The sequence below is a fragment of the Staurois parvus genome, unplaced genomic scaffold (genome assembly GCF_062004578.1).
Source record: "Staurois parvus isolate SC_StPar_1 unplaced genomic scaffold, SC_StPar_1.0 ptg002362l, whole genome shotgun sequence".
Classification (NCBI taxonomy): domain Eukaryota; kingdom Metazoa; phylum Chordata; class Amphibia; order Anura; family Ranidae; genus Staurois; species Staurois parvus.
This window is the reverse complement of record NW_028320158.1, coordinates 424,453-436,646: the sequence shown is the minus strand read 5'-3', so window position 1 is coordinate 436,646 and position 12,194 is coordinate 424,453. Positions and strand designations below refer to the sequence as shown.

General features: G+C 46.8%; 1 protein-coding gene across 1 annotated transcript in view; it reads left to right on the top strand.

The window, feature by feature from the left end:
* The window catches only part of LOC149431181 (guanylate-binding protein 3-like), a 104,034-nt gene that overhangs the window by 38,834 nt on the left and 53,006 nt on the right, over window positions 1-12,194 (top strand). The window contains exon 6 of the mRNA XM_089665820.1: window positions 5,113-5,390. Within this exon, the coding sequence (XP_089521946.1) occupies window positions 5,113-5,390 (278 nt within the window). The remainder of the gene's footprint in view (window positions 1-5,112; window positions 5,391-12,194) is intronic.

The window sequence follows — 12,194 nt, the reverse complement described above, 5'->3', positions numbered from 1 at the left end:
CATTGGTGTCAATGGGAAGAATAGTGCCCCATCATTGGTATCAGTGGGAGGAATAGTGCCCCATCATTGGTATCAGTGGGAGGAATAGTGCCCCATCATTGGTATCAGTGGGAGGAATAGTGCCCCATCATTGGTATCAGTGGGAGGAATAGTGCCCCATCATTGGTGTCAGTGGGAGGAATAGTGCCCCATCATTAGTGTCAGTGGGAGGAATAGTGTCCCATCATTGGTATTAGTGGGAGGAATAGTGCTCCATCATTGGTATTAGTGGGAGGAATAGTGCCCCATCATTGGTGTCAGTGGGAGGAATAGTGCCCCATCATTAGTGTCGGTGGGAGGAATAGTGCCCCGTCATTAGTGTCAGCAGAGGGAGGAATAGTGCCCCATTATTGGTGTCAGTGGGGGGGGGGGGGAATAGTGCCCCATCATTAGTGTCAGTGTGGGAAGGGGATAGTGTCCCAACATTGGTGTCAGTGGGAGAAATAGTGTCCCATCATTGGTGTCAGTGGGAAGAATAGTGCCCCATCATTGGTGTCATTGGGAGGAATAGTGCCCCATTATTGGTGTCAGTGGGAGGAATAGTGTCCCATCATTGGTGTCAGTGGGAAGAATAGTGCCCCGTCATTGGTGTCATTGGGGGGAATAGTGCCTCGTCATTGGTGTCATTGGGAGGAATAGTGCCCCATCATTGGTGTCATTGGGAGGAATAGTGCCCCATCATTGGTGTCAGTGGGAGGAATAGTGTCCCATCATTGGTGTCAGTGGGAGGAATAGTGCCCCATCATTGGTATCAGTGGGAGGAATAGTGTCCCATCATTGGTGTCAGTGGGAGGAATAGTGCCCCATCATCGGTATCAGTGGGAGGAATAGTGCCCCATCATTGGTGTCAGTGGGAGGAAAAGTACGTCATTAATGTCAGTGGAGGGGAAAGTGTCCCAACGTTGGTGTCAGTGGGAGGAATAGTGTCCCATCGTTGGTGTCAGTGGGGGGAGGAATAGTGCCCCATCATTGGTGTCGGGGGGGGAAGAATAGTGCCCCATCGTTGGTGTCAGTGGGGGGGAGGAATAGTGCCCCATCGTTGGTGTCAGTGGGGGGGAGGAATAGTGCCCCATCGTTAGTGTCAGTGGGGGGGAGGAATAGTGCCCCATCGTTGGTGTCAGTGGAGGGGAGGAATAGTGCCCCATCATTGGTGTCAGTGGGGGTGGAATAGTGCCCCATCATTGGTGTCAGTGGGGGGGGAGGAATAGTCAGTGGGAGGAATAGTGCCCCATCATTGGTATCAGTGGGAGGAATAGTGCCCCATCATTGGTGTCAGTGGGAGGAATAATGCCCCATCATTAGTATCAGTGACATCAATGATGGGGCACTATTCCTCCCACTGACACCAATTACACTTAACTTGCTGACCCCTGCCTCAGCATGGTGCTGCGGCAGCCAGCACACCTGGTTGCAGCAGCACCATCTGCATGGCACACTTACCTGTCAGCTGTCCTTCTTCACTCCAGCCTCTACCTCACTCGATGTTCGCGGGGCCGCTCGGCTCCGCCTCCTCGCAGGTGATTGGTCACCTGTGTGCCTTTCCTGAGCTACAGTTCTGGTGCCCAACCACGGGTGAGGTGGAGCCGAGCGGCAGGAGTGAGGGAGTGGCCGAAGTGAATGAAGGAGCAGCGCTTCCTGGACTGGATCGTCGTGGGACTGGGACCGGAGCCAGGTAAGGTTCAGCAGCCCCCTGCCCACCCCTGCGCTTAGCGTCCCTTCCTGTCCCGCCCCTGCCGGTGGACCGGATAAATGGCCTCGGTGGGCCGCATGTGGCCTGCAGGCCGTAGTTTGAGGACCCCTGATCTATACCATAGTTTGTAGACGCTATAACTTTCACATAAAGCAATCAATATACATTTATTGGGATTTTTTAATCAAAAAAAGTAACAGAATACATTTTGACCTAAATTTATGATGAAATTTGAAATTTTTGGATACTTTTTATGACAGAAATTAGAAAATATTGTTTTATTCAAAAAAATTTTCCAAGATTTTCTGGTTATAGCGCCAAAAATAAAAAGCGCACAGGTGATCAATTACCACCAAAAGTATGCTCTTTTTGTATGAAAAAAAGGACATAAATTTAATTTATGTACCGTATTGCATGACTGCGCAATTGTCTGTTAAACTAGTGCAGCGCTGTATAGCAAAAAAAAATGGCGTAAATTGCAGTATCTATACCATAGTTTGTAGACGCTATAACTTTCACACAAAGCAATCAATATACACTTATTAGGATTTTTTTTACCTAAAAACATGGAGCAGAATACATTTTGGCCTAAATTTATGACTAACTTTGAGTTTACTATATATTTTTTATAGCCGAAATATAGTTTTTCTTCAAAAAAAATTTTTTTTTGTTTATAGCGCAAAAAATAAAAAGTGCACAGGTGACCAAATACTACTGAAAGAAAGCTCTGTTTGTGTGAAAAAAGGGACGTAAATTTTGTTTGGGTGCAGCATTGCATGACCGCGCAATTATCATTTGAATTAGTGCAGCGCCGAATAGCAAAAAGAGGCGTGGTCATTAAGGGGGGTAAATCCTCAGGAGGGCGGGGGGGTTAATTAAACATTTTAATAATTCTAAGAAGTCCTAGTGTTTGTTTATGTAACCCATTCAAATGTTGTTACTTGCAATACATTAAAATGGACATTCGATGGCGGTGATCTTCCATGCAGGGTTGCTCACATTGACAGAACAGCCTTCTGGGTCTTGTATTTCTGAACTGTAGGACTTGTTGGCAGGTAAGCAGAGTGTCTGGGACTACATTTCCCAGGAGAGGTAGCGTGTGGGCGGGAACATATAAATATCAAACCCCGAGAGATCGGAGAGGAGAGTGCGGAGGGAGATTGAAGGAGAAGGAGGTGCGTTGTTGGCTGAAGTGCTGAATTAGGCTGCAGAGCCAGGATTGCAGAGGCCGGAAAGAACTCACTGATCTCCCGCCTGCTACGCTGCCAAGGTCACTCTGACAGTAGGAGAGAGAGCGGGATGCCAAGTCTGAGCCAGAGGGCCCGGGGCCAGGGTGAAAACTGGATCATGGCAATCCGCCAAATCACATTAATTGGGTGAGAGACACCCGTGCACCCACTAACAAAGTGAACATTGATAGTTCATTACCTCAGTTATCTACCTGCACATAGTTGTGAACATTTCATACAGTGCACTAGTTGTGGCCTAGTTGTACCAGCGCCATTCTTGGAATACATATACAGTACAATCATCATCCAAGCTGACCGCAGAACATACAGCTGTGCCAACTGTCATGTTTCACATGACTGTCATATTGTCTTATATATTATTATTATTATACAGGATTTATGGCACCAACAGTTTGCTCAGCGCTTTACAATATAACGGGAGACAATACAGCAACAATACAGTTCAATTCAAGAGGGTTAGGAGGGCCCTGATCCTCGGAGCTTACAATCTAAGAGGGAGGGATTAGTGATACAAAAGGGAGTAACTGTGGGGGATGGAGTGGTACGAGGAATAGAAGATTCCATTATTAGCTAAGTGCAGGATAGGCTTCCCTGAACAGATAGGTTTTTCAGATATCACCTAAAAGTAAGCAGACTAGGCGATAGTCTGATAAATTAGGGTAGAGAGTTCCAGAGGATGGGGAAAGCTCTGGAAATGTCCTGGAGATGAGCATGGGAGGAGGAGACAAGGGAGATAGAGAGCAGGAGGTCATGCGAGGAGCGGAGAGTACAGTTTGGGTGATATTTAGAGACAAGATTGGTGATGTAATTTGGGGCAGAGTTATAATGGCGTTATCCTTCATCCTCCTGCCTGCATACTCTCACCACATGAGGCTGGTTATTGTCGTGCACCAGAAGGAACCCAGGGCCCACTGCACCAGCGTAGGGTCTGACAATGGGTCCAAGGATTTCATACCGATACCTAATAGCAGTCAAGGTGCCATTGTCTAGCCTATAGAGGTCTGTGCGTCCCTCCATGGATATACCTCCCCAGACCATTACTGACTCACCACCAAAAAGGTCATGCTGAACCATGTTACAGGCAGCAGAATGTTCTCCACGGCTTCTCCAGACCCATTCACGCCTGTCATGTGCTCAGGGTGAACCTGCTCTCATGTGTGAAAAGCACAGGGTGCCAGTGGTGGACCTGCCAATTCTGGTGTTCAATGGCAAAGGCAAATCGAGCTCTGTGGTGCTGGGCAGTGAGCACAGGGCCCACTAGAGGAGGTCGGGCCCTTAGGCCACCCTCATGAAGTCTGTTTCTGACTGTTTAGTCAGAGACATTCACACCAGCGGCCTGCTGGAGGTAATTTTGTAGGGCTCTGGCAGTGTTTCTCCTTGCACAAAGGAGCAGATACCGGTCCTGCTGATGGGTTAAGGACCTTCTATGACCCTGTACAGTTCTCCTAGAGTAACTGCCTGTCTCCTGGAATCTCCTTAATGCTCTTGAGACTGTGCTGGGAGACACAGCAAACCTTCTGGCAATGACACGTATTGATGTGCCATCCTGGAGGAGTTGGGCTGCCTGTGTAACCTCTGTAGGGTCCAGGTATGGCCTCATGCTACCAGCAGTGACACTGACCCTAGCCAAATGCAAAACTAGTGAAAAACAGTCAGAAAAGATGAGTAGGGAACAATATGTAAGTGGCTACCACCTGTAAAACCATTCCTGTTTTGGGGGTCATCTCATTGTTGCCCATCTAGTTCACCTGTTGTTAATTTCATTAACACCAAAGCAGCTGAAACTGATGAACAACCCCCTCTGCTACTTACCTGACCAGAACAACATCCCAGGAGTTTAACTGACTTGATACTATACTCTGATTAAAAAGTGTTCTTTTAACTTCTTTGAGTAGTGTGTGTGTGTGTATATATATATATATATATATATATATATATATATATACACACACACACATATACTTTGGCAAAAAATGGAATGTCAGCAATTATAATGCATTGATAAATACAGCTGTGAGGAAACATTGTATGTAAATCATGATCCTGATAGTTGCAGGGAATTGATAAATGTTATAGTGAGTCTCACTATTATACAGAAGCCAATTCTGCTTATTTATTTTCCAATGTTTTCAGAACTCGGTGAGCTGGCAAAAATTTACACTGAATGTTTCAACTCTTCTCGTTTTGCCTGCATGGAGGATGCTGTGGTTTCTCTGGCTGATCAGGAGAATAAAATGGCCGTCCAGGAAGCGATACAGCACTATGAGGACAGGATGAAGGAAGTTGCGCTGCCCACCGAAACACTTGACAACTTCCTTGAGAGAAGTCAGCAGTGTGAAGCTGAAGCTCGAGAGTTGTTTCTGAAAAAGTCCTTCAAGGATGAAAATCGGGAATTCCTTCAACAGTTTATGGTAAGCTTTTCTCCAAATGAAAACATATAAAATAATATATTTATTGAAATTCTCTCCAAATAAAAGCCACATTATGTGATATTTGTAGGGGAAGACTACAAAGGTGACAAATTATTTAGTCTGAAACTTGCACATCTCAAAAGCAAAGGTACTACAGTGTTACATGGTAGTACAAGATCACACTGATACAGGAATTTCTAAAAATAAGTCGTTTGGTCTACCATGACCATACTGTTTCTTCAAACAAAATACTGCACATTTATAAAGCACAACAATGTGCTTTGCAAAGGTGCCTAATGCTCCATCAGCTTCAAAACTCCCAAGTAGGCAAATCACTATTGAAAAAGCCTAGAAGAGAGCCCTGTCACATGACCTGTCAAAGTCTTAAATCACCAGGCTCTTCTTAAATCACCAAGTTCTATATGATGTGCCAAGCAGAGAGAACTCCACAAGGTACCACAGTTTCAATGCCATGACCCACATTTTATGAATGGGTTGTAAAATGCAGGCCAAAGCACTGAGAAAACTAGATTTTGTACTTACTGTCAAATCCCGTTCTTTGAGTTCTTTGAGGGACGCAGGAACAGGGAATTTCCATGGGTCACATAGCATTGCCATTAGGTGGAAAGTCAATATAACAATGGAGGACCAGCCATTAGAGCCTATATAAATGCAAACAAAAACCACAGTGATAGTGAGAAAAGTGGTGCACACACTTATCAGTGATAAACTAATAATGATATTAATTAACATATATTCCAAACAATAAATCAACAGACAAAATCCCCAAAAAGTCATTAATGTGTAGGAGAGAGTTGTCTGAAGTTCAAATACCAAATCCACATATCCTAAAATCCACCACGTGATCAAAAAAAAAATCAGTGGTAAAAAACAGTGGTCACAGTGTGCCCCCACACTGGTGTGCACTTACCAGTGTTCTATTGTCCTCTGCTTTGGCAGGTGATAAAAGAGGACTTTAGCTGGTAAGTGTTATAGTCTCTCCTTAATGCAGGAGGTGAAAGCAGTCCCCAATATTCACTTATTCAGCCACCTGGACCCAAGGATCTCACAGGGTATCCGATGACACTCCATATGCAACCATATCATGTAAATAGAAAAGGAACAAGGCCCACTCCAAGGGTCTAGTAGAAATATACCAAATACTTTATTGCTCTTTGGTATTGCACTCACAATATAGACAAATAAATCAAGCCCAAATGCAGTGTGGCAAGTGGAGACTGCTTAGGTGCTCTCACCACCTCTGGAACAACCACCTCTGACGCCGTTGTGTCACTTCCGGTTACCACACCGTCACGTGCTGACGCGTTTCATCATTTCCGACTTACTCATAGGGGTGACAGTGACATGCGGCTTCACTCTTAAATAAGCAAAAGGTAATTGAAGTCACCAGACCGCTAATTATTCCTTATTTGTCCGCAAACACCCCAGAGGATGTGATGTCAACAAATGGCGGAAATGGACTCCATATATCAACAGAAATGGGCAATACTATAGATTATTTATAAGATGAAACAAATAACATTTTTTAAATATATAAAGTAAAAAAGATCATGATTATATATAAACCTATTGGAAAACAAGTCCATATGTATTCACCAATGAAAAAATATATATTATATAACATTTAAAAAATAATAATAATATATAAAATGATAATAATAATATAACAAAAATTAATTGAATATTAAACATATATAAAACCCAATGATTACTAAAATTAGGGGTGTATGGGCGAGCCCATCCCAAAACATAATGGGTCCGTCCATTCATCCGCATTCCACTAAAACATTTATATGTATACACTAACCAAAATATCACTTAAGTATCACTTATAAAACAATTTATGTCTAATTACACATTCAATCTTCCTGGTATTAATTATTGAAGTAGATATATCCAGTTGGTCTCGCTCCGTGACAGGTCCCTAATTCTGTTGGAACCCCTCCAATCAGGAGGGACCCAATCCACCCCCCAAAATTTAAGTACTGTAGGGTCCTTATGATGGTATTTTGCAAAATGATCAGATACATTATGGTGATTATAACCCTTTCAGATATTCTTCATATGCTCTGCGATCCTTACCTTAAGAGGTCGTTTCGTACGACCTATATATATTACATTGGAAGGGCATTGATGTCACATGTGATACATTCTGGTATTTTAAATTCCCGTTTGACTGTATTAGAAATAAAAGATTGAAGTTTAATACAATTGCCATTAACAGTGTAACATGCTTTGCATTTCCTACATGCAGAGAATCCCTTCTTAGAAGGGAACATAGAGGTAGTTTTCAGAATATCCAAAATCTTTTTCCCTCAGATTTGGTGCTCTTCTATAGCTAAATTGAGGCAGTTCTGGTAGGACTGGACCCATAGTTTTGTCCATCAAAAGGACATGCCAATGTCTCTGGAACATAGATTCTACCTCCTTGTACTGGCAATGAAAATTAGATAGAAAATTCCACTGATGTTTATTGTCATTTTCTCTTTTATTTTCAGCCAGACAGGAGGATCTGGGAATACTCAATACATCCTGTATAGTTTGTACCAAAAACTCCTCAGAATAACCTTTTTGGAGGAAATGTTTTTTAATTAGATTTGATTGCATAATGTAATCACTCTCAAAAGTACAGTTCCTCCTGACCCGCATGAACTGTCTTCTAGATATATTCCTTAACCACGATGGATGGTGTCCACTTCTAATTGACAAATAACTATTCCTGTCCGTCAATTTAAATTATACCCTCGTAGTGAGTTTATTAACTTTTTGTATTATCACATCTAAAAAATTAATAGAGTGATTACTATACTGATAATCTAATTTAATAGACATATTATTGTTATTTAATTCAGCAATAAAAGTGTGTAAAGTTTACTCAGAACCTTCACAAATAATTATAGGATCATCAATATATCTTTTATAAAACAACAACACCTGTGGATATTGATGGAAGACAGCTCTATTCTCCCATTCAGCCATAAAAATATTTGCTAAGGTGGGAGAAAACTTAGCTCCCATGGCTACACCATTGCATTGTTTATAGAAAGTATTGTTGTGACGGGGGGGGGGGGGGGGGGGGGGGGGGGGGGGAGGGGGGGGGGTAGGCAGGACAGGACACACAAAGAAGAAGGTAAACACACACAGCTTTATTTAAAAAAATGACAGTCACTCAATTGGGGTCTGCAGGTAGCATGGCAGTACCCAGTCTAGGGAAATAGCAAGGAGAGGGCTCAAAATAATTGTAATCCGTCCCCAAGGGGGGGCAAGGTTAGAGTCTCTAGCAATTTGTAATCCAAGTAGGGAGCAGAGGGGGAACAGAGTTCAAGGACAGTCCAGGGGGAATAAAAAGGGGTGCCCAGGCTCACAGCAGGCGACAGTCCAGGGGGTGACCCACCTCAGCACGCAACAGAGGGTCCTAACAACAGGTACCAGTCCTGAGTACCAGCAGTGTACTCCATGGGGAATAATCCTCCCAATCTTAGCATCAGCGTCAGCAGTAGTAATAATCCTCCCAATTTTAGCATCAGCGTCAGCAGTAGTAGTAATCCTCCCAATCTTAGCATCAGCGTCAGCAGTAGTAATAATCCTCCCAATCTTAGCATCAGCAGTAGTAATAATCCTCTCAATCTTAGCATCAGCAGTAGTAATAATACTCCCAATCTTAGCATCAGCAGTAGTAATAATACTCCCAATCTTAGCATCAGCGTCAGCAGTAGTAATAATCCTCTCAATCTTAGCTTCAGCAGTAGTAATAATACTCCCAATCTTAGCATCAGCGTCAGCAGTAGTAATAATCCTCCCAATCTTAGCATCAGCGTCAGCAGTAGTAGTAATCCTCCCAAGCGTTGGGTATTGCTGCAGTAGAGGGAATAATCCCCTCGATCTCCACCCCAGGGCGGCAGTATTAATAATAATTCCCCCCCAGCTCAGGGGCGGCAATAATAGCCCTTTGGGGTCTTTTGCAGAGTGCTACAGGAGTCCTGCCTCAGCGCAGACTTTTCCTAGCAGCTGCACAGTGGTGAAGAGCTACAAAACCCTCACCTCAGGCCTTCTTAAGGTCTGTGTGAAGCAATCCTGGTTGCCCGAGCAACTGGGGGCAGCGTGCCTCATCGCCCCGGCAACAAGGCACGCCCTCTTGACACAGGCCATGCTCTCCGGAGTGCGGCCTTTGTCCTCTAAGGAGTGCAACCCCCGGGAAAAAACTCCTGTGTCTGAGCTGTTTGTCAGGGCAGTGAGGTTTCAGTGTGGCTGCTGTGGCCTGGACTCCCTGGTGAGTTTCCCGCCCTCTTCCTCCAGGGACATGGGGGCTTCTCAGGGACAGGAGAGGGGGGAAGTGATGAAAGTCACACCCCACCTCCTGGATGGTCTGCATCAAAGGGCTGTGACAGGATGGGGGGGGGGCAGGAGGGGGGAAGTTGCAGAGAGGGAGAGAAGCAAAGAGACATGCTGCCTACACACCGTGACAGTCAAGAGACAGGCGCTTGCACATTGTGACACTCCTCCCCCTTCCATTTCACAAGTGCCGGCAAGGGGGCCCGACCGGGTTCCCTTGAAGGCACTTGTTGGTCCTAACTCTGCTACTGTGGGTACTGCTGGCGGGATAGTCCGTCTACACTGAATGGTGAAATTGTAGGGCTGGAGGGCGAGGCTCCATCGGAGGAGGCGCCCGTTGTCCCCGGACACCCTATTTAACCATGTGAGGGGGTTGTGATCAGTGACAATGGTGAACTCCCGGCCATACAAGTAGGGTTGTAATTTCTTTAGGGCCCAAACTATGGCCAGGCACTCTTTTGCTACAGTAGCATAAGCAACTTCCCTGTCCAGTAGTTTGCGGCTGAGGAAGGCGACGGGGTGTTCCTCCCCAGCCTCATTTACTTGGCTGAGGACGGCCCCTAGGCCATAGGTGGAGGCATCTGTCTGTACAAGGAAGCGTCTGCTGTGGTCGGGGGCAGCCAGGATGGGGTTGCTTGCCAGGGCTGACTTGAGCTCATGGAAGGTGGAGTTGCAGGCCGAGGTCCAATTCACCATCCTGGGGCTGTTCTTCCTGGTCAGGTCGGTCAGGGGCTGGGCCGTGGAGCTGAAATTAGGTACAAATTTATGATAATAGCCGGCCGAGCCAAGGAATGCCATCACTTGTTTCTTGGTCTGAGGGGTGGGCCAGTCATGGATGGCTTGGACCTTGGCGGGCTCAGGTTTCAATTCCCCCCCCCCACTCTGTGTCCAAGGTACTGCACCTCAGCCATTCTAAGCTGGCATTCGTCCGGTCTCACTGTCAGCCCGGTCCCACAGATGTGGTCCAGGATGGTCCCCACATGCGACAGGTGCTCCTTCCATGTGTCACTGAAGATGGCATCTAGGTAGGCGCACGCGAACCCTTGGCACCCCTCTAACAGTTGGTCCAGGACCTGTTGGAAGGTGGCTGGGGTGTTTTTCATGCCAAAGGGCATGACTAGGAACTCGTACAGGCCGAACGGGGTGATGAAGGCGGAGCACTCAATGCCCTCCTTCGTGAGGGCGATCCACCAGTAACCCTTACTGAGATCTAGGGTGCTGACGTGTTGGGTCCTGGCGAGACGATCTAGTAGTTCGTCTATGCGGGGCATGGGGTAGGCGTCACTGAAGGTGTAGTCGTTCAACCTCCAGTAATCCATGCAAAAGCAGGTGCTCCCGTCCTTTTTTGGCACCAGCACTACCGGGGAGGCCCAGGGACTGCAGAAGGTCAGACGATGCCCAGCTGGAGCATCTCCGAGAGCTCGGCCCGGTTGGCCACTTTCACGGATTTGGGGACTCGGTAGGGGGCCTGCTGGATGGGCTTTTGACCGTGGGTCTCCACATGGTGGAGGGTTAACCCAGTGCAGCCCGAGGTGGCCGAGAAGGCAATGGCCCGTTCCTCTAGTACGGCCCGCATCTGGGTTGTTTGGCGGGGGCTCAGCCGTGCTCCCGTGGGAATCTGGTCTAGAGGGGTGGTGGTTTTTGTGGCTTGCAAGAGATCGGGCAGGGCCCCCTCGTCGGCCTCCCCTGTGGAGGCAGGGCAAATGGCTAGCACGGGCCGATTCCTGTCATGGTACTCCTTCAGCATATTGATGTGGACCGTGCGCTGCTGACGGCCTCAGGCATAGCTAGTCTTGTCTATTTTACGAAGGACCTTGTAGGGTCCTTCCCAGGTGTGCTGGAGCTTATTCTGGGGGTTGGGAACTATCTTGAGCACCTGCTGACCCTCGACAAACTCGTGGCCACGTGCCCTGCGGTCGTACCACACCTTCTGGCGCATCTGGGCCTCTCGGAGGTGGTGGCGAGCCACGGAGGCGGGTCAGTCGAGTACGTAGGGGATCTGGGGTACCCGTATCCTCTATTTTCCCTTCCCAATGTTCCCGGAGCAGGGGCAGGGGGCCTCAGACTCTCTGCCCGTATAGGAGTTCAAAGGGGGAAAACCCTGTTGACTCCTGCGGTACCTCCTGGTATGCAAACAGCAGATGAGGGAGGAGCTTCTCCCAGTCTGCCTCCCCGTCAACAAAGGACCTCAGCATGCTCTTCAGGGTCCCGTTGAAGCGCTCACAGAGGCCATTGGTTTGGTGGTGATAGGGAGTGGCCCGGATCGCCCGCATCCCGCACGTGTGCCATAGTGATTGGACTACATTGGACAAAAATTGGGTACCCTGGTCAGTCAGGATCTCGCTGGGGAAGCCTACCCAGGAAAAAACTATGACCACAACCTCCGCCACCTTAGGGGCAGAGATGCTGGACAGGGTGACGGCCTCTGGGTAGCAGGCTGCATAATCCACT